The following is a 23,517-nucleotide window of genomic DNA, read 5'->3' as shown; positions in this document are numbered from 1 at the left end:
TAAGCTTTAGCTATTAAAAAAAACCTTTAATATAAAGAATTGCTTAATAAAGCTCCTTATGTTATTAAATTTTAGTAATTTATGCTAAATTTAATAATTCTTAAGAATATAATAACTTTTAAGTACTTTATGCTTAAATACTAGCTAAAAACCTATTACTCTTTACCTTAATTAAATATTTAACTTTATAAATACTTCCTTTCATGCCTTATAATAATAATAAAGAAACCTTTTCTTTATTATAATTATTAATAAATTATATTGCCTAAGTTAATAAAAATACTTTTTAAAGGCATTTTTTAAAGGTAAGAAAATTATTATATTAAGGAGCTAAAATATATGCAATATATATACAAGCAAAAAGACTATATATATATAATTTAAATAATACTCCTATATAAAGTTAATAATTATATATATATAATACCCATTAATTATAAGTAAATACTATTTAAAAGGGTTGCTAAGAATAATATTAAAAATAAAGACTTTCCTTAGCTATTTAATGGCTATTCTTTCCTTTATTTACCCTTTTTTAATAGCTATAAATTACTAGCTAAAGTAATCCTTAAGGGCGATTAAAAACTACTGCTATTACATACTCCCTTCCTTAAAAATAATAAGAGATTTAAGGACTTTGCTTAAGGCATTAATATACTTTATAAAGGAGGTTTATGCTTAAGAATTAAAGTTTTTTTAAAAAAGAAGATTATCCTTTAAATAGCTAAAAATAAGGGTATTCTTTAAGCAACCCTTTATTAACCCTTTCTTATCAGCATTTTATTAATAAGTTGGTTAAATAAACTTAATAATAAGTAGTTAAAAAAGGTTAAATTAAAAGGCAATGTTTTTTTTAATTATTAATTAAAGATAAATAGTCTTTATACATTAATTCTTTTGGCTTTAAAAAATAAAGTAATAAAAGAAAAAGGCCCTTAGTTAATTCTTTTTAAGGGGAAGGTAATCTTTATTTAAGAAGATTAATTAAGCTTTTAAAGTCTTTATTTTAAATTGCATTAATGCCAACCCTAGGCTATTTTAATTAATTATAAATAAAGTTAATAAAGCCTTTTAATAATTAAAAAGAAGCCTTTAAAGATTAATAGTAATATAATGGCTTTAAATGCTATTAAGGTAATTATATAATATAATAAAGGGGATATATTAAGTTTTAATAGCTTGCTAAATTAATATCCTATCCTTAATAGCGGTAAGGGCGTTAATAATATTATCTTTAAAATATAGCTTTATAATAAAAAGTTTAATATTTGGGAAAAGTTTGGTAATTAAAAAAAAATTCCTTATAAAGATATTAAGGAGTATTTATATGGTGGGTATAAACGCGTTTATGCGCGTATATAGGTGTGGGGCGATTGGGATCAGGGGGTGATCGGAAACGGGGCCGGGGACGTTACTTGGCAAACCTTCTGTAGTAGGAATGTCTGAATTCATGGTCGGAGTTTGTTTGGAGATAGAGCAGGTGCCTGTTGAGAAGCCACACCTGTTTGTATCCCTTCAATGGCAAAGGAACTTCAACACACGTGTTGGATCTTTCTTCAAGATTCAGTTTTGTGGCTAGACTTTCCACGATTTAGTGTACTCGCTTTGGTTGTCTCTTCTCGGGCAAGTGTTCTCGAGATAAGATTCCTCCATCAAAAGCAGATCAATCTTTTCTAGGAGCTACTGCCTTCCTGTTGCTTGGGTGAAATAACCGTGCTGGTCTTGAATGAAAAAGACCTTCTCTCTACAGCTTCCCTGTTGCTCCAGATCCTCCTCTCGTCGGTTCCCCCACAACAAACGGTATGGCGTGGAAACGTGTCTAGATGAAAGTGACGTCTCCAAAGAAAGGAGTGATGTGGAAGTTGACCTTGTCAGGAGGACTCCAAGATCCGTAGCTCTGGTTAGGGAACGTCGAAGGACCAGTGACGGTGCGAAAGAAATTCATTCGCCACTCTGTGCCCTGAGCTGTTCCCTTGTCGACGTTGAAAAGACCGAGTGGGATCTGGACTTTGGAAACCCATAACTCGTTAGCATAGTCGAGAGTGGTGCTGGCATCAATGCCGTCTGCGGCCAGGTCGGTGATGTAGAAGCGGTCGAACGCAGCGCCAGCCTCTCGAACCTTGGAAGGGTTGTAGACTAGAGCCTCGAGTCAGTTTGTCAAGCACGTCACAGAAAGGTCGGCAGTCACAAGAGTGGAGGCCTCGCACATGGTGTGCCCAACGGCTTGCAGCCGGCCAATGGTGACTCATGAAGCTATTCAAAATAGCCTTCACATGCAGGAGGAATCCGTGCTTGCGAGTGGAAGAGAAAGACTCACTGAAGGCTTGGAAAGTGACATTATTAGGGGCTACCTCGAACTCGAGATAAGTCTGAGGATCGCTGGTACCGCGATGCTGGACAGAACAAGAGTTAGTCAGACAGTCATATTTCGTGGGCAACGCCAACGAGTATCGTTCGCTAGCTACAGGGCTCTGTTGCAGAACGACTGTGGCTTATTATACAGGGCAAATCAACTCTCTCGGCCGTCAAAGTACGTACAATAAAGGCTTCCATCACCTCGTAGTTATAGATCTCTTCATTGGTGGTGAGACTCTGGTTGTCTGCGATCTCAGGGTCAGTATGATGCTAGACTGAAGAGGGAAGGTCGAATGAAGGCCGGCAGAATGGGTGATTAGATGGTCATACAGTAGAAGTCCTTCTCCTCAAATGCGGTGAACTTGATGTGGATTGAGCTGTCATCGTAGCAAAGATCGACCTGTGTCAAGGGAAACGCGCCCCCATCAGGGACAGATGTGTTGTACGAGACGGTTCCCAAGGTGGGACAGGCAGGGACCTCGAGGGCTGGCCTGGTCAGGTACTGACCAACCATTCCGGGCACGGCCGAGAAGAGAGCCATGAGGACTACAAAAATGAAAAGCATTTTGGGTAGAATGGTTGGCGGGATGTTGCAGTCGGTCTCGTTCTGTTGATGGTGTGGAGACAGTGAAATGTTGACTGCGGCAGGCAGGCTTGGGGAAGAAGGTGAGGTGGCTGGCGTACGGGTATCTGGTAATTCGTAAGCTGCAGAAGGCGCTAGTATGGCTTGGGAAGGCAGAGGGAGGAATAGGCAAGGTTGAGTGAGAGTGAGGGGAGGGCGAAGGATGTTGGTGTGGCCCATGTTCCGTCCCGTCAGCCGGGTGCTATTTCTTGTTGGCCCAAAGACAGTGAGTGAGTGAACGAGTGAATGGGTGGCCAGTGAATGCAAGCTTGAGTGATGGTGATTGTCCGGTCACCCATATGCTCCATTGATCCCAGAGTGCAGCTCTGGTTGTTTGTCGACAGGACACCTGGGTAATGTCAAGAAGTTGTCTGTTCTCTTGCCCAGCGCACATGCGAACGGACGCAGGAATCTTTACTTTTGGTGTCCCTTGGATTGCTTGGCCTTGCAGAGGCTGTTCAGGCTCGATGTCCAGTCCCCGTTACCTATACATCATCGGGTTCCTATGTCCTTTGCTTTTTCTCCGTGATTGATCCTGTGTCTGAGGTAGCGATGCAACCTTGGAACTGTGTCACATATATCCAGGACCAGGGTCGAGCCGTGTTCCCTAACTCGGTACCTTGCCTTTGTGAAAAGCAACTCTGGAGGCCTAATAACTGCTCATTAAATATGTATACCATCTCTATTGGCATGATGCCCTTTAGACCGCGTCAGGAGACGAGGCAGTACCAACATAATTTGATCCACATGATGTGGCGGCCCAGGCTGAGATCAATTAATCATACACTACACAGGAGGCACAGGAGGCCTGAGCTACCTACATCATATGATGACGTTGAACTACAGATGAAAGTGGATGCACTCACACCTCTGAGCATGGTTTGAGGCCTCATATAGTGGCTTTCTGGACTTAACAAACAATGGCGCAAGTACTTTTCGTGCTGTGTTGTCTAGCTTTCTTCAAAGTTCAAGACTTTTCATGTGCTATAGTCCATGAGAGCATTCCCAATAAGCCAATCACAACCTACTTATACATGTGCATTTATATATAAAGTTATATACATAATGCATGTATTAATGTGGTACATTAACTGATAAAGCAAATACAATGCTATTAATGCTAAACATTTATTATAATACGCCATATTATCATACAAAACTTTATATATTCAGAACTATATCTACCTATATATTCTTATATCTATATACACTTAAAATAGCAGTCTTGTCAGGCCCTAGGACCAACCATCTCGGACAGTGCTTGTAGTAGCTCTCTGGCCTCAGGACGGAAAACACTGATGACGAAGTAAAGCGCCATACCAGGGTAGTCCTCTTGCACAACCCCACAGCCGCTTAACTATGGAAGGCTTCGGCCACACCATGTGTTTTAAATCAACTATCCATTAATCTCTCTGCTATTTGCTTAGCTTTCCAACTATCCCTTAGCAGCCCTAAGCTTATATATAAAGTTGCATATAGCTTAATACATATCCTTATTTCCTTTTTTTAAAGGAATATTATAAGACTTCTTTTTACTTTTATTTTTTAAAATTTCTTTTAATTCTTTTTAAGGGTAATTTTATTAATAATAATAAAATAATAATCTTTTAAAACATAATTTTATTATTATTATAAGCTGGCCTTAAAAGGGTTATAAGTTAATTAACGCCTTTTTTTATATTATAAATATAATAAGAATATTATAAAAGGGAATATAAAGATAAGGCAGCTATCCTTAATACATTAATTTAAATTAAGACGGCGCTACCTTTTATATAAAGAAGAAGTCTTATAAAAACTAAGGGGTATGAGGCCCAAAGCCTTAGTAAATGCTTGCAATTAATGGGGTCCTTTACCCATACACTTACTTATAAGAAATAAAATTAAAGCAGGATTATTAATCCTTTAAAGGTATAAATAAACCTTATAAGCTAGTAAAATAAGCTTAAAAATTTATTATAAAATAAATATAAGTTATATAATAAAGTAAAAAAAAATAATTAAAATAATTAAAGCAACGCTTTACTTTAAATAAGTTATGCTTTAAATAAGCCGTTAAAAGCAATATATTTATTAATTTAACTTAAAGAAATAAATTATATAAATTATGCTTTTTATTAATAAATAACGTTAATTTAAAATAATTTTTTAATAATTAATTTAAGTATTTACCTTAAATAATTATAAAGCTTTTAATTTATTATTATTATTTATTACTTAAAATATTATTACCTTAAATACTTTTTAAATATAAACTTGCTTATTAAGTTTATTAGCTAAAAATTAGCTGTAATTATTATATTTTATAAGTTATAAAAATAGTAACTTTTTAATTAACATAGTTTATTACCTTATATTTAATATTACCTTATATTTAACTTTTATTAAATTTATTAACTTTAGCTAACCTTAGCATTTACTTAATATAAAGAAATTAATTAAATTTAGCATTAATTAATATTAATTACTTTTAATTACTTATTTTTAATTTATTTAATTAATTTAAAGGGGTTAACGTAAATATAATGCTAATTTAAAATAAGCAACTTTTAATAAAATATATATATTTAATATTAATTAATATTAATTATATTATTAAAAATGCAGTTTGCGGCAAACTAATTAAATATATATATTAGCATTAATTAGTATTAATTAATTTAAAAAAGATATAATTTATTTAAAATTTAATTAACTAAAATTCTTTATATTTTTCTTATAAGTTTTTATATTATGCTTAGGCTTGCTATAATTGCCATATTATTAAATAATTAATTCGCCGCGAATCGCTTCCTTAACATTACCGCTTATTTCATTAGTTAATTGCTTCCCCTTTTATTTCTTTTAAATGAAAACTTAAGATTTCTTAATAATAAGTGCTTTTTTAAACTATATTTAAGTTCTTTTAACCCTTTGGCATTTAATAAGTATTATATTAATATTTTTAAAAATATAAACCTAATTCTTTAAAAATATAATTTTACTTATTATTACTTATATACCCTTCGCTATTTAGTTAATAGCCTTTATAATTAATATAAAAAAGCTCCCTTAATAAGCAAAGATCTTATTCTTAATAAAACTTAATTATTAAATAGTTTATTAAGCATTTAATAATATTTAAGACTTTTATTTTTAAAAAGAAATAAAAAGGGATTATATTAAAATTTATAGGTAAATATTAAGCTTAAAAATTATAAAGTTAAAATCTTAAGGAGAAATTTTAGCTTTTTTAAATATAAATTTAATATTATCCTTTATAAAAATCTTATTATAAGCTACCTTAAATATAAGAAAGAACTTAAACTTAATAATATAGTTAATTAAGGCCCAAATAAAGAAATTAATTTTATCGTTATATATATTATGGGCTAGCCTTGAGTTTTCTGCCGTAAGGTGCCCAAATAGGGGTTTATATTTAAAGTGCAAAGGAAAAGGTTCGCTCCCTATTTATACTTATGCTAAAGCTTATTTTTATAAAGCTAAAGCTTATTAATTAATTATAATGGGTAAAGCCTAAATTATAATATATCTGTCTTTTCCAAGTCCCCATGGCAAGCCCTAAAGGGTAGCTATATAATAAAAAATAAAAAATATATAATCTAATTGCAAATTAAACATTACTCTTTACCTAGCTATTTAATTACACCTTAACATTTCCTAACTATGCCAAAAGCCTAGCCTATTATCCATAATTAATATATCTTAGCCCTTATAATTTAATATATTAGCTAAAGCAAGCTAATAAAAAATAATTATCTAAGCGTAAGCCAATAGCTAAATTAATGGCATTCTTATAATCCTTTAATGCAAGCTTTTTACATAAGCTCCCTTACTTAAAACCTTAAAACTATAAATTTATTATATAATTCATAATTAATTAGCGCTTAATTATAAGCAATTTACTTTATTAATAGGGATTTCTTAAATTTTAAGCATTTTTATAATGCTAAATTAATTAGCATATAACTAGCCCGTTTTAAGCCCAAGCTAGCATTAAGTTAGCAATGCTTTTAAGCTTTACTCCATAAAAAAGATTTTACACCCCCTTAAATAAACTCCTTCTTCTTACTAACCTTAATTAATAAAAGCTATATCCTTATTCTTTCATAATAATTTAAGTAATTATGCTTATAATAACTAAGTTAGCTATATATAAAATACTTAACTTTGCTTATTAAGATTATTATAATATTAATATTTATTACTTTGCCGTTTTAAGGTTAAGTATTATCCTCCCTTGCTATAACGCTAAAAACGCCCTTATATTACCGCAAGGCAAAGCAAAAAGCCTTAAATATATTTAGCTACTCCTTATAATTAAGCTAAGCTTTTGCTATAAAGATTAAGCCATTAATTATTAATAATATCTTATATTTATTTAACTAACTTTAAGTCTTTACTATATAAGTTAATTAATTAAATTAAGTAAGAAATTTTATTATTCCTTTTTTATAATATTGCTATAATGTAATTAAGCTAAGCTTAATATACCTTTGCTTAAAAAGGTCCCTAAGCATAAGGCAAACCTTCTTTAAAAAGCTTTTTAGCTACCCCTTAAATATCTTTATAAAATTAATATAAGATAAAAATTAATTATAAAAAGTTTTTAACTAATTAAATATATAAAAGAATTAAGCCCCTTTAATGCTAATTACCTTCCTATTTATTATAAACTTAGCTCTTATTTTTACTAACTAAGTTGCTAAGTATTCCTAAAATAAAAGTTTCTTAAGATAAGAAAGGGCTTAATAAGCTATTATTATTCTTTTTAAGTTTCGCTATATTAAGTTTTATATAATTATATTATAAGTTTATAATGCAAAAGGACTTTAAATATATATTATAAGCTAGCCTTAAGTTATTTATTATAAAGTGCTTAAATAAGGGTTTATATTTAAAGTATAAAGGAAAAGGTTTGCTCCCTATTTATACCTATATTAAAGCTTATTTTTATAAGGCCAAAGCTTATTAATTAATTATAATGAACAAAGCTTAAACCGTAATAATATACATGCTTTAAGAATAAATATAATGTAATATTTAATAGTTAAAGTAAGTAAGATAAATATAGCGGCATATTATCATTATAATATTAATTAAACTTAGCTAATATATAGATTTTATAATTATTTATAATTAATATTTAATAATTAACATTTTTCTTTAACTTAATATACTTATTAAAATATTAAATTTATTTTAAATTAATTTTATTATTAATTTATTTATTAAAAATAAGCTTAATAATTTAATTATTTAAAAATTTAACTTTATTACTTAGCTAATAAAATAATAAATACCTTAAATAATTATAAATAATAAGATTTATAACTTACTTATAATAATGCATTTAATAATTATTATTTATTTTTAATTATTAAGTTAAATTAATTTAACCTTTTTATATTTATTAATATATATAATAATTATAATTAAAGTAATTATACTTATTATAAAGTTAATTTTATTAAAGTTATAAAGATTATTATTAATAATTTAATACTTATGTTGGTTTGGCTTCCATATAATTAATAATAAATAAATAAAGTATGTAATTAATTTAGCTATAATGTAGAAAGTAGGTTGCAGCAAAGCTATAGCCTTCCCTCGTTTAGCTATAAGCTAGCTATAGTAATTCATATATAGGGCATATAACTACTAACTAGCAGCTAGCTAGTACCAATTAATAGCTATTATTAATAAGATTAATTTAAACCTTATACCTTTAAATCTATGCATTACCTGCAGCACATTCATTGCATAGGCATATTGTATATAATGCCCATATGTATTATTTCCATATTAATAGTTTTTTATATATATACATGCAAACGCTTTAAAATTATGCTTTTCCTTTAAATCATTATTTAGCTAATTAAATCGCTTAATTAACGTAAATATATTATCTTTTAAGGGGCTATAAGGGGTTAAATGCCTTATAGCCATTGCTTTAATAAGTTAAGTATAAGTATTTAAGTGTAAGTATGCCTAAATATTTTAAGTGCTTAAATCGCTTAAATCACTTAATTAAATCATTTAATTACCAATATTTTAAAACTTTAAAGTATTTAAATATTATGCTTTAATTAATTAATTATTACTTTAATAACTTCTTTCTTTTTATTACTAAGTTAATTAAGGTGCTTAAGGAATAAATTAAGCCTAAGCTAATAATAATTATTGCTATTATATCTCTTAATAAAAAGGAGGTTATTATTATTATAAAAGAAGCTATTGCTATAGGGCTTGCATTAAGGGCATTATTAATTAAAAAGGAGGTTATAATTAATAAAGAGGAAAAGATAGTATTAGCTTTTTAATAATTAGCTTTATAATGATTAGCTTTATTTTAATTGGCTTAAACTTCTTTTAATATTTATATGCCTTTAATTATAAGTAAAAGATTATCGTTATAAACTCTTTTTAAGGTTATTAAAGTAATTCTTAATTATTTAATTAAGCTAAAATAATTAATACCTTTATTATTAATATATAATTATATCCTATATATACTTTATAATAATAAAATATTTATTTAAGCTTATAAAAAAGCCTTTAATTAATCTTTTAAAAGCATTTCTTTATTTATTTATAAAACTTATATTAAAATTCATTAAAAAGATTTTTATTACAATTTAAATAACCCTTAAGGCTTTTAATTATATTAATAACTTCCTTTTTATTAAAGAAAGGAGCCATTATTAATGCAAAGGTTATCGCCATTAAGGTAGATTTCGTAATAATTAATTATAAGGCAAAGGGGAAGGGAAAGAAAATATTCATATGCTGCGCTTATAAGCTAATAATTAGCTTTTAAACCATTTATTTATAAGTAATGGCGCTTAAATATTATTATTACTTAGTAAATTAATTTTAGCTTTTTAGGCAATTTATACTTAAGATTTTATTAAAGAACGTTAATAAAAAGGGCATTAAAAAAAGGAAAGGTTATGCTTATTAATTAAATATTAATTATTATTAAAAGGTAAATGTTTTAAAGGTTTAATTAAGTTATTTATATAATTAAACTTGTAATAAATCTTAATTATTTCCCTTAATAGTTTTAAGCTAATTAAGTAAATAAAATAATCGCATTAATTACTTGCTTTTATTAATATTTTTAAAAGTATTTAATTAAATATATTAATTAAGTATGCAAATTAATTAAAAGAAACGTTATTTGCCAATACTTTAAAGTGTTTAAAGTACCTTGCATTTTATTAAGTGCTTAAAGGGTTTTTAAAGGGTTATAGGCCCTGGGGATGTTATATAAGTGCCTTAAGGGGCGTTAATTGCAAATAAGGGCTTCTTAAGGGTGCTAAGCAAGGGCTTTTTAAGGATGTTGCGAGGAGGGCTTTTCAATATACCAATCGCAAGCAAAGGCATTAGTAATTAAGAGTATTGCGAAGAAGGCTAAGAGTATGAAAGCAATATAACTAAAAGTTAAGCATTTATTATAAACTAATTAATTTTACTTAAAAGTTAAATATTTATTATAAATTAAATAGAATTAAGTAAAGCTTATTATTAGCTTATTTAATAATTAAGGGTATTATAAAAAGGCTTTTAATAATTAAGGAAGGTTGTAATTACTTAAGAATATATTAAGAAAGGCTTTTTAATTAAGGCTTTTTCTAATTATTATTATTAACGATTTATATTAATAAATATAACTAAAGATTGAGTATTATTGCTATAAACTAATTTTTAATACTTAATTAAGCTTTTTAGCGACTTATAGCATTATTATTAATATAAAGTTCCTTAACGAAATTATTATAAGCAAATAAGCTTTTAAGAAATAAAATTTATTTCTTTAATACCTAACTATTTATGCTTGCTAAGTAAACACTAATTAATATTAATTTAGCTTTTATATAATTAATAATAAATAAATAAAGTATATAATTAATTTAGCTATAATATAAAGAGTAAGTTATAACAAAGCTATAGCCTTCCCTTGTTTAATTATAAGCTAGCTATAATAATTTATATATAAGGCATATAACCGCTAGCTAGCAGCCAGCTAATACTAGCTAATAGTTGCTATTAATAAGACTAGTTTAAACCTTGCACCTTTAAATCTATGCATTGCCTGCAGCGCACCCACTACATGGGCACGCTACATGTAATGCTCATATGTATTATTCTCATAACTTAGCTATTATATTATAAAGCAACTTAAATTAATTTTTAATAACTTTTAAATCTTTATAAAAAGCCCTTTAATAATTATAAAAACAATTAAACTTAATCTTTAAGCTAAATTATATATTTATAAAGCATTAAGCTTAATACTTATTTATAAGTTTAATATTATATAAAGCTAATAAAAGATTAATTATATTTTTTATATTAAAAAGTTATAAAAAACACCTTTAAATATCTTGCTTAATAATATATTAAATAAGCATTTACTTTTTAATTAAATTAAATTTATATTATTTAATGTATAATTTTTTATTATTTTATTAATTATTTATCTTTTTATATAAGCTTTATTTAAAAATATAATAAATTTATATAATATAAACAATACTTAAGGGTTTTTTATAATTTTTTTTAAAATTTTAAATAGCTTTAATAGCTAAAAGGATTTAAGATTTATTTAATAAGAAAGATATATATAATTATTAATTCTTAGCGCGTTAAATGTTTAAATAAGTAAAATAATGCAAGATTAACGCAAAAAATAAAGACGTAATTTATATTAAAAATAAACTTACTTATTAAAAGTTAATTACTTTAAACTTTAATATAATTATGCTAACCCCTTTAAATTAATAAAATTAATTAAAAATGAATAATTAAAAGTAATTAGCATTAATTAATGCTAAATTTAATTGATTTCTTTGCATTAAGTAAGTGTTAAGGTTAGCTAAAGTTAATAAATTTAATAAAAATTAAATATAAGGTAATATTAAACATAAGGTAGTAAACCACGTTAAGTTAAAAAATATATAATAATTTAAGTTTCCTTAAATTACTTAATTAATTATTATAAAGCTTAAACTTTTAACTTAAGCTTATTATAATTATATTTTTTATTTTTATTTATTTTATTATAAATATTATTTATATTTTTCTTTAAAAGTTTTATAATATTTTTATAAAAGAATTTAAGTATTTTAAAGTAAATATTTCTTTATTTTAATTTTTATTAAAATTAATTATAAGGTTAAATATTAATTATAATAATAACTTATTTAATAATGTAGTTTACTATTAAGTGGCGAATATTATTAAGTAGCGGATTTTTCCAACTTTACTTAACTTTTATTAATTATAACACTATATTAAGGTAAATAAATTAATAAAAAGTTAGCATTAATTAATGTTAATTATATTTAATTCCTTATTTTTAATTAATTTTATTAATTTAAAAGTATTAATATAAGTATAATGTTAATTTAAATGGGTTAACTTTTAATAAGAAATATACATTTAATATTAATTAATACTAATTATATTATTAAAAATACAATTTACTATAAATTAATAAAATAGCTATATTTACATTAATTAATATTAATTAAGCTGGATTTATTATAATATAATTAAAATTTAATTAACTAAACCCTTCTTTATCTTTTTTATAAGTTCTTGCATTATACCTAATTTTGCTGCAATTACCATATTATTATTTAATTAATTTGCTGCAAACTACTTTCTTAGCATTATTACTTATTTTACTAGCTAATTACTTCCCTTTTTATTTCTCTTAAATAAAAGCTTAAAATTCCTTAATAATAAGTATTCCTTTAAGCTATACTTAAGTTCTTTTAACCCTTTAGCATTTAATAAGTATTATATTAGCATCCTTAAGAGTATAAACTTAATCCTTTAAAATAATAAGTTTATATATTATTATTTATATACTTTTTGCTATTTAATTAATAATCTTTATAATTAATATAGGAAAGCTTTTTTAATAAGTAAAAATCTTGCCCTTAATAAAACTTAATTACTAAATAATTTATTAAGCATTTAATAATATTTAAAACTTTTATTTTTAAGGAAAAATAAGAAGGGATTATATTAAAGTTTATAAGCGGATATTAAGCTTAGAAATTATAAAATTAAAGTCTTAAGAAGAAATTCCAACTCCTTTAAATGCAAACTTAATATTTTTTACTATAAAAGTCTTATTATAAGCTACCTTAAATGCAAGAAAAAACTTAAATTTAATAATATAATTAATAAAGGCTTAAATAAAAAGGTTAATCTTATTGCTATATATATATTTTAAAGATAAATATAATATAATATTTAATGGCTAAAATAAATAAAATAAATATAATAATATATTAATAATAATAATTTTATTATTCTTATAATATTAATTAAACTTAGCTAATATATAGCTTTTATAGCTATTTATAATTAATATTTAATAATTAATATTTTTCTTTAGCTTAATATGCTTATAAAAGTATTAAATTTATTTTAAATTAATTTTATTATTTATTTATTTATTAAAAGTAAGCTTAATAACTTAATTATTTAAAAAACCTAACTTTATTGCTTAGTTAATAAGGTAATAAGCACCTTAAATAATTATAAATAATAAAATTTATAACTTACTTATATTAATATATTTAATAATAATTACTTATTTTTAATTATTAAATTAAATTAATTTAGCCTTTTTATGCTTATTAATATATATAATAATTATTAATAAGGTAATTATATTTATTATAAAGTTAATCTTATTAAAGTTATAAAGATTATTATTAATAATTTAATACTTAATTATTATATTATAAAGAAGCTTAAATTAATTCTTAATAATCTTTAAATCTTTACAAAAAGCCTTTTAATAATTATAAGAATGGTTAAACTTAATTTTTAAGCTAAGTTATAAATTTATAAAGCATTAAGCCTAATACTTACCTATAGGCTTATTATCTTAAAATGCTAGTAAAAAGTTAGCTATATTTTTTATATTAAAAAGTTATAAAGAAAATCTTTAAGCATTTTAATTAATAATATATTAAATAAGCATTTACTTTTTAATTAAGTTAAGTTTATATTATTTAATATATAATTCTTTAAGATTGCGTTATTAATTTATTTTATAATGTAAAGTTATTTTAAAAATATTAAAGATTTTAATAGCTAAAGCTATAAGTAAGGGTTTAACGTAATTTTTTTTAAAGTATTAAATAACTTAAATAACTAAGAATATTTTATTTTCTTTAAATAAAAGATATATATCTTTCTTATTAATTTCTTATATATTAAATATTTAAATAGGTAAATTAATGTAAAATTAACGTAAAAATTAAGGATGCAATTAGCATTAAAAATAGCCCATCCTATTAAAACCTTAATAATTTTTAATTATATTATATTACTTTTAGCCCCTTTAAATTAATAAAATTAATTAAAAATAATGAATTAAATATAATTAATATTAATTAATGCCAACTTTTTATTAATTTATTTACCTTAATATAATATTATAGTTAATAAAAGTTAAGTAAAGTTGGAAAAATCCGCTACTTAATAATATCCGCTACTTAGTGGTAAACTACGTTAAGGGTTTTTTAAAAATTATATAAAATATATATATTAATATAAGTAAAAATAAATTAAGTTTTTAATTTAAATTATATTTATAAAATTATTAAATTTTATAAAAAGTATTTTAAATTTTATTATATAATTAATTACTTTATTATTAATTTTAAGCTATTTATATTAATAATTTATAATATTATTAAAAGTAGTTTTTATTAACTTTATTTATATAATTATTATAAGGCTGTTAATATTTTCTTAGTTATAAGTTATAATTATGTTTAAAACTTTTTATTATTAATATTATATTTTTTTTAATGCTGGGTGTTTAAGCGTTTATTACTATATGAAGGGACTGGATGCATATTGCTTAAGAAGCATATGTGTATAGATTAAAAACGAGACCACTCAACTATGGAATGCGAGACCCTCGGCCATGAGCCGTCGTGGTAGGGAGCTCACGGCCGAGCTTGAGCCATTCATGCCACCTGTTCCGTTCGAGGAACCTGAGAACGTCGACCCGATGTCACCCCATCTGATCTGGCTGAACGTAACCTGTGTGTCAGGCTGAATGGACCCGATGATCTCGGGGTTCCCCTCAGTTGCGTTACAAGGCCCAGCATTCGAGCTCTGCCCGTCTAGCCATTGCATAAAGCCGCCCTTGTCCCACCATATGCTGAAGACGAGGACCATCCCGCGGCTCATAGCGGCGCCCATTCCCTCGGTTGCTCCAAGGCCCATGTATTTTTCAGCACCGGTGGCATTGCAATACTCATCATTCAAAAAGTTCTGGGCTGGAACTCCTTCTACCGTCGAGATGGGCATTTCAATCGTCTTGCCGTCCTGGATATAGAGGCGTCTGATAGCGGTAAGCTGACCGCTCTGATCAGAGGGAAATTCTGCATTATTAACGTCAGCTGTCAAGCTACCGAGGAAGATGCTTCATTCGGATGTGGGGGCGAGTAAACCACAGTGCGGCTGCAGCCTGTCTCGACACCTGCCACTAGACAAGGCTGTTGAGGCACAGGCCACATATATGAGAGGCTGCTTCTGCAGAGGGTTGCAATTGTATTCGGAGGCTGCTTACGTGTGACAACAGTGAAAGGTCGAGTCGTGTCAACCTCCAGGTCGAGGCCATAGTATTCCGGGTGTCCCATCTTGTACGGGTTCATCGAACACTACCATAGCCAGGGTCAGCAATCTGAGCTATGCCATGAAGTAGCAGTTTTTTTTTTTTGTTTTGTGCCGAGAGTGGGAGGTAGTGAGGCGCTAGGAAACGTTTATGAAGTCTGCTTACACCGCTCTTATCGCAGACGCCGTTGTCACCGCAGTCCTCGCCATTTGCATCACATGCGTAGAGGCCAGGAACATTGCACGGGTGCGGGGCTATGTGCGTTGCCCTGGAATTCGCCTCCCAGATATCAAGCTCGTTGCAGCAGACTCCGCTCCCGTTAATATTTCCCTGTACTGGAGTGTGAGAGGTCTGAAAACTTTCAATCCTGGGCTGTACCTTGGGGCCGACATACCAGGCCATTGATGAATGGAGTCGTGTAGCATTGAGCATCGCAGTAACCAGCACCATATTCGGCTCCTGCTACAGAAAGATCGGAGGAGTCTTTGCCTCCGGTCGCTTCCATCTCGGACAGGTAGAGCGCCGAGTTCATTCCACACGGGAGCTTACTCATATCTACATCAAAGGTAAATTCCTGTCCGGTCAACTGGAGCATCTCGTACGCATCTTCGGCCTCATTCAGGAGGTAGATCCGTGGGCTGTACTCAGTCTTGCCGTCGCTACTCAGCATGAGAAGAGTTAGGTCCGAGCCATTTGCGTGTACTCCATTCGCAGTGTAGTCCGGGATTCCTTGCAGGACACAGTTTTGTTGACATGTCTCCTCATCGGGGCAAGCTGTGGCGTTTGCCCCGGAGCCCCAATCGCCACAGTTGGAATCAGGAGCATTGGACTGATAGATGCGGTGCGAAGAGGCGTCGAGAACAAGTGCTGTGTTTTGGGCAGTGCATCCACCATTCGTCGTACACTTGTAGGTCGTGAGTTTAGGATGGTTCTCCGCGGTGGTGTCAGGGGTTTGGGCGGCGACCAGGCTGAAGAGCAGAGGGCCTGCGAGAGCAAAGGTGAGGGACATTGTCACCAGAGATGGGCACTTAATTGCTATGTTCGGTAGTAAAGAACGTGAAGAATGTGGTGAAGGAACAAAGCCGGCTGCAAAATTTGCTCAAAGAGAGGGGCTGAGGCTCTGGGTATCATCAATTAGCTAGACGGAAGACATCTTCCGAATTATATCAAGATCGGCCTAGTTATTCCTCTTCTTACGTCTTTGCATTAATCTTCTCCTCACCAGAGTGCATATGTCATTTAGGGGCCATAGAGCATTTCAGTACCATCGCCCCTCTCGAATCTCGGCTTGGCGCTGCGAGGGGTTGAATTAGAGTTCATCGGACCAGATGGCCTTCAAAGGGAGGAAATCGGGCCAGGTAGCGGACAGCCCTTGATGAACAGGGAAACCAGTACCCTACGGTCCCCTAGGCACAAGATGGCATTGGAGAAATAAAATTGAGGGTCGACTCGTCTGACCCACCACTTCGTTAGGTAAGGACCGCCGTGAGGCAAAAGAAGGTTTATCGTAAACGAAACGGGGTCTCGGCGACCCCTTTTAGCCCCAGCAGACGACAGCTCTTGCCAAGCGGAGTATTCAAGGCTACTCAGACGATATTTACTCGAAACCGACATTCGGGGGAGGGCTGTCCGCCTTGGCAGCTCCCTAAACTGGCGTTGAGGCTCCCAGGACAAGATGAAATGGTGTAAGACAATTGGCTGGCGGCGTGCTAACATGCGATTCAACGGGTCTCGGTGGAAGAACGTTCAACCACTCGGCCCTGGACCCGTAGAGCAAACAAAGTTCAGTGTTTCCAAGAGGGGTCCAGTTTTCCAACCCTGGACCATGCAAGTATCACAAGCTTGCGAGTTCCCTTGAAGAACATCCAGTGGACTGACTGTTAACTTTACTTCCTCTGTATTGCAGCCAATCCAGAGCTGGGGCAAAGACCACCAGTCATCTTTTTCTATTTTCCCTACTACCTGACTTCTTGTGGCGGAATATTGTTCTTAATAACTTATTATTTGCGCAAAGGGCTGGCAAAAGAAACAGAGAAATGAGGAGGAACCAAATAAGAAGAATCTGACTAACCCGGGCCTCAAAAACAGTCCCAAGTGTGGATACGCGTCGTCATGACAATCCTGACCAGGACGACCGGTAAGAATACTAAGTCCGCGGGCAAGTGGCCAACCTGGCTATGGCACCTAACAATCAACAGTTTCCATCTTTGCCCAGTTGCTCCGAATGGGAGCCATGGTGGGGCAACCACAGGCGACAGTGTGAGGGAAGCTTACCGGCACACGAGAAAATGGCAGAGAAGGCATACGGGAAGCCCCACAGTCGGCAATGACGGATGGCCAACTGGGACAGTGGTCGAGAGCGCCCGAGGTACAACTCTGGGGATTGTAGGGAAGAGCTGGGACCTCTGGACCGTCCCTATTTTGAAGAATGATCCAGTCGCCGGCCAGGCTGCACAAGGTAACGAGAAGGGGGGAGGGGGGAGATAGCCTTCGCCTTGATGATGGGCTAAGGTTTCAGCAAAGATGACATGGAAATCAGATCGTGAAGTTTATTTTGAGCAGCATCTTATTGGACAAAGTGTTGCTTGCCCTTTCCTTGGATCAATGAGCCTCTGCCATTCTTACAATAGGATGAAGCCCTCCACAGTCAATCAACCAACCCCGGAAAGTACCACAAATACGTCAACACGAGCTGGACAATAAGTCTGGTGGCCCACATTCGGTCCACCCCCTGATTCGGCCCACGTTTCCCACCAAAAACACCAATATTTAAAGCCATCTAACTCCATTAATTAGGTATGTAAAAACTTTAAATTAAAACTACATAGAGTTTATATATATTAAACCTTATTCCTAAATTCTTAATTTTATCGGTATTTTAAATATTATTATATAAAAGGTATAAGTTTATAAAACCCTTATACTTTAAGTATTTATATTTTATTAAACATAAAAAATATAACTTTAAGACTTAAGATTAAATTATATCTTAATATTAAATAAATATATAAAAATGTATTATAAATTATATAAATTATTTATATATATAAATAATTATTTTTTAAAAAGCTTATAAAATATATAATATTTAATATTTTATTATATAAATTAATAAGATTTAAGTAAAGAATATCTTTATTTTATATATATATATATATATATATATATATATATATATATTTAGCTGTATTAAAATAATATAAATTTAAAGATTTTATTAAACTTATAAAAATAAAATATAATTTTCTTTATATTATTTTTTAAAAAATATTATATTTTTACCTTATTTAAGCTATATAAATTTAAAATAATATAGTTATGTTTATTTTTAAAGTATAATATAAATATAAAAAGAAAATAAAAATAAATTTAAAATATATTTAATTTATTTAATTATTTATAAAGACTTTTAAATTATTAAGAAATCTTATATAATAAGGTATAATTTTTAATAACTAGGTTTATATAAATTTATATTATTATTAAAGCTATATATATAATATATAGATTTTTTTCTATATATAATCTGTAAAATTATACCCTAAATTAATTCTTATTAATATACATATTTAATTGGTGGAGATATAAGTCTTTAAAAAGTGAGTGTTTTGGTGGGAAACGTGGGCCGAATCAGGGGGTGGGCCGAATGTGCACCTTTTGACTTACCTTTCACCTTGGCGAGTCGGCAGGGTTGCTTGGGTGACGACTGGTGTACTTGGTAAATGTCTTATTTTAAGAAGTCAAACAAACACACGTTAATGGATGCTTAGCCTCCAAGCATATATCAAACTGGCATGCTCGCACCAGTGTAGTAGGAGCGACTAGGGGGCAGGGAATGTGGTGTAGATCACCTGGGCAAGGTCTAGAATGTATTTCCCCGGGGTTTTAGTCAGTAATAGATCAGAATATGTATTCGAATGCACGTCACGTCTATGGGGGAAGGACTTGCCGTCCAATCGATTTCCTGCATGCATTCATTCATATCTCTGCAGAACTACTGTATCAGGGTATGGGGACTAGGTATGTCATGTGATAGCATTCCAGAGTGGTCCAGCCACGCTTTCTTCAAGTTCACCCAAAGGTATCGGGAGTATCGGCGACATACACAATGCGATCGATTCACGGATTCTGCAACTTTATGGCCTTGAAAGTCTGCAGGAACAAAAGAGCTCGACGGTGGGGATTTAAGTGTCTTACAAGCACGGCAGCAACCTGTCGCGAGGTCAATTTCAACAACATGAGAAACTTTGCTTGTGAAATGTATGGACGGGCAGCACCACCGATTCAGACTGTAATAGCATGCATCTAAGCACAAAGTTAGATGTAGCCTCGCATTATTCATCCTACCACTTGTTCCCTCGGCGCTTTGTCTCCTTTCCCAGGCTGCGGACCTTAACACATGTTCCATAATACAGTGCAACCGTCTAGGAGGACAAGGAAACTCTGCCCTTCACAGTTGTAACAGCATCAGCGATCCTGGATGATCTTAATTGGGGTGCTTCAAATGACTGGGATGCGATGAATTTTACATGTCTGTGTGGCTGCTCAGATACCCAGGTACAGACACTGACTGTGTAGTGTTAGGTGTCCTTGCACATACATTGGAGCTTATTGTCCAATCCAGGAAGCCGCCAAATCTGTTGCAACTCAAAAAGCGTACAAATTGGCTTAGGCAATAACGAGTTACTCTGCAAGTGGGAGAAAACCTTACACAAATGGTATTTGCGGTTTTGGGATATAGACTGCTTTTCAACACAGAAAACCACGGACCACACTGAGCCTCAAGAGGCCGCCTAGGAAAATTTACTGGAAGAACGAATGGTGGTTGTCAAGCTTGGTCGTATTTTCATCCCTGCTACCTGTTAATCACCTGCTACGGGTCCTGAAGTGATACATTGTGGAACATTCCAAAACACGACAGACGGGGGTCCGTGAAAGGACAAGAATGAGGCTTACATGACCTGCTGAGCGGTTTGTACGGTGTCGTGGTGCTCGGCGCCTAACCCTGCATCTTCGTCTGCGGTCTCGGGCTTATCATCGGGATGTTCGTTGATGAACAAATCCTTGATAGCGCCGGCGCCAATGGCACGCTGATAAACGTTGAAGCTTGTGGCAAAGTCGCGGTGTTTTCCGACGCGGATATTGTCCAGGAAATTCAGGGCAAAGTTCTGGCAATTGTTGTCCAGGAGGTTATAGGCTGGTCGCTTTTCCCTCATATTGAAGATGACCATCTCGCCTGGTGAGCGAAGAAAGTCAATGGGACAAAAGCGAGACGAAAGCGTCAGGTCGCTACCCAGAAGTGATGCTTACCAGCCTCAGTGAGCGCCTGGTCACTGAATCTTGTTTTGCCGACCTCAAAGGTGTGCCATTCATCTCGGTTGAATGTCTCATTTATATAAATGACGTCGAAGTGTTCGTCCATCCTGACGAGTAACCTCAGTACGGAGGAGACCCCCGAGGGGGGGGGCAGTGGATATGGAGAGAAAGCAGGAGGGAGGCTACATATGTAGCCGTACTCACCAAAGCTCGTGAACGAAGTCGCCGATAATACAGGCCCAATGCTGGGTGGGGTCAGGGCTCTTGTGGATTTCTTCAGTGATCATCTTGCCCAGCCTGGTCTGTTCTGCAAACCACTTGCCCGCTGAGCCAGCTACGGGATGCCAGCCCAGCTCGACAGTACGGGGCTCCTGGCTGATGTTGACCTCACCAGGCGGGACGACGCTTGGCCTCTTGCCAAGTCCCAGCTCGTGCTGCAGGGTGAGCTTCGCCTTGAGCACATTGTCCTTGCTGAGGTGTGATCAGCTGCTGTGTATATGTGTTTCTTCAATGTGAAGAGCGGATGTGGGCTGGGCGGGGGCGCGGGGGAAAGGCTGCGTCGTCTTACAGGAAGTTTCCTAGCACGGTGGTGGGGGGACTTAGGGTCGTCCTCCGTCTTTGGCTCGTCCGAGTCCGACATGGTGGCCCTGATTGTTGAGCGCGAGAGACGCAAGTGCACTGAGGAATACACTTTCCCTGACAGAGGAACGCGATGGGTTCCCGTCCTGCTGTTACGCGACCAAGCTTTCGGATAACCGTCAGGCAGGAGAGTTGAGCCTGCCCCGGCCGTGGAGGGTCGAGGTCGTCCAGCCGGAAGCGGGTGAGTCCATTGCCCAGGAAAGCCTTAGTCTAAAGTGGGGGGGGGGGGGCGCCTGAGGCATTGAAGAAGAGGTTAGTACCGATTAGGGAACACTGCTTCTCAGCCAGCCAAATCCCCCGGTTTATGTAATCGGTACATTCCACGAGCCAACCCCCCTCGTCCCCAACGAGGAGCACATTCTGAAATTCAAGGTCTTCAGCAGGCGGAACCGCAGGTAAATTCCATGCAGACATCGATGACCAAGTAATCAACCGACAGGCAGACAGCCCAGAACGGGGGCAGACGTGTCTGTATCCTGATAGGAAGAAGTCACCGTAACCCAGATTACCAATCGACCCCCAACGGCGGGGGAGGAGCGAGGGAGTACCTTATTAACGGTAACCCTACACAGCGACGTACAACAAGCATTTTTGTAATTGTGGCTGCTCCTATTACTAGCAGTCTGCTGGCCTCGAGTTGAACCCGCGCAGCCGACTCTTTCTCTCTAACACACCATCATCCACATCACGTCAAGAACAGCCATGTCGGACTTCCCTCCCCCAGCCCTCCGAGAAGCTGCCTCCAAGGTGGCCAGTCTCCTCCGGGACCGCAACGAGACAATCTCCGTCGCCGAGACAGCCGCGGGAGGGCTCATCTCCGCCGCGCTACTCGCCACTCCTGGCGCTTCCAAGGTGTACAGAGGTGGTGCCACCCTGTACACTCTCGAGTCACGCATCGCCTTTGGCGGCTGGACGCAGGCCAACATCGACAATTACAGTGGTCCAAACCCGGACCTGGTTGCGGGCCTCGCCAAGCACGTCCGTGGAACGCTGGCCTCCACCTACGCCGTTGCTGAGAGCGGCACTGCCGGTCCGACCGCTCCAAGGCAGAGTGCAAACGGACAGCCGTGAGTTCTTCTGCTGTCCATGAGTCCTGGCCCATGCACACCCTGACTTGCGACTTCCACGTAGCGGCTATGTGGCCCTGGCCGCGGTGGGCGAGAATGAAACGTTAACCAAAGACTTGAACACGGGCCTCCGAGACAGGTCAGCAAACATGGTGGCATTTGCAATAGAAGCACTGAAGCTCGTGGAGGAGCTGATCATCAACGGCGCGTCACACAGCGGCAAAATCTGAACTGACCCGTGCCCGGGGGACCACCCCGCTGTGGTCCAGCCTGGAGACTGCACTGCTGGGAAATATCAATCCTTGGAAGGCAACGGGTCTCTACCCGCGCAGAGCATGCTATGGAACCGTCAATTCCACTCCATAGGTACAGGAGCAGAACTGGCCGCCGTCCCGCCATGTATTCTTTTGCGTGTATATGTCAAGATATCGCAGCGACAGGTTGGCAGAAAACAAACCGCCTTGAAACAATACTGGAAAGATATACGTGACGGTATTTCCAATCGGTCTTGCCGGCCATACAACTTAGTAAGTGAGGAAGAAGTCGTGAAAGGCATGAAGTTCACGGCCAAATCGATACCTTTATTGAATCATGCAACATCGACACTCTCGCACATCCTCGTGCATACGCCGCCACTAGCTACACTACTAGCGTAATCAATGAGAAGATTTGTACGCTCTGACAAGAGGCCACTCCGAGCTTTCGCTGGCTTAAAAGGATTCCATGTGGTGAGCTACCTGAAGACGCAAATTATGAGGAGGGAGCGCAAGGTCGCGCAATTCAGCATCATTGCTTAGGTTTTCTCGCGGTCGGCTGAAAACCGAACGGCATCGACTCCCAAAGCACTGCTTAACATG

General features: G+C 33.4%; 4 protein-coding genes across 4 annotated transcripts; 1 reads left to right on the top strand and 3 right to left on the bottom strand.

Moving 5' to 3' along the window:
- Positions 1-1,819: 1,819 nt before the first annotated feature.
- On the bottom strand, positions 1,820-2,896 carry INS49_002017 (uncharacterized protein; the record flags this gene model as incomplete). Its single annotated transcript, XM_043162836.1, has 4 exons — positions 1,820-2,136; positions 2,318-2,393; positions 2,539-2,600; positions 2,686-2,896. The coding sequence occupies 4 exons, from the start codon at positions 2,894-2,896 to the stop codon at positions 1,820-1,822; spliced, it is 666 nt and encodes a 221-aa protein (XP_043031342.1).
- A 12,018-nt stretch (positions 2,897-14,914) lies between these two features.
- Positions 14,915-16,647, bottom strand: INS49_002016 (uncharacterized protein; the record flags this gene model as incomplete). The annotated part of the gene is made up of 4 exons (XM_043162835.1): positions 14,915-15,405; positions 15,594-15,684; positions 15,804-15,968; positions 16,033-16,647. 4 exons carry the CDS (start codon positions 16,645-16,647, stop codon positions 14,915-14,917), a joined length of 1,362 nt encoding a protein of 453 aa, XP_043031341.1.
- Positions 16,648-20,590: 3,943 nt separating this feature from the next.
- Positions 20,591-21,594, bottom strand: INS49_002015 (uncharacterized protein; the record flags this gene model as incomplete). Its single annotated transcript, XM_043162834.1, has 4 exons — positions 20,591-20,874; positions 20,949-21,061; positions 21,159-21,421; positions 21,523-21,594. 4 exons carry the CDS (start codon positions 21,592-21,594, stop codon positions 20,591-20,593), a joined length of 732 nt encoding a protein of 243 aa, XP_043031340.1.
- Positions 21,595-22,295: 701 nt separating this feature from the next.
- INS49_002014 (uncharacterized protein) lies at positions 22,296-22,890 on the top strand (the record flags this gene model as incomplete). The annotated part of the gene is made up of 2 exons (XM_043162833.1): positions 22,296-22,660; positions 22,725-22,890. 2 exons carry the CDS (start codon positions 22,296-22,298, stop codon positions 22,888-22,890), a joined length of 531 nt encoding a protein of 176 aa, XP_043031339.1.
- Positions 22,891-23,517: the final 627 nt, after the last annotated feature.

The sequence above is a fragment of the Diaporthe citri genome, assembly GCF_014595645.1.
Source record: "Diaporthe citri strain NFHF-8-4 chromosome Unknown scaffold_1, whole genome shotgun sequence".
NCBI classification, from domain to species: Eukaryota; Fungi; Ascomycota; class Sordariomycetes; order Diaporthales; family Diaporthaceae; genus Diaporthe; species Diaporthe citri.
Note: the sequence above shows the minus strand (reverse complement) of the source record. Positions and strands in the feature narration are given on the sequence as shown.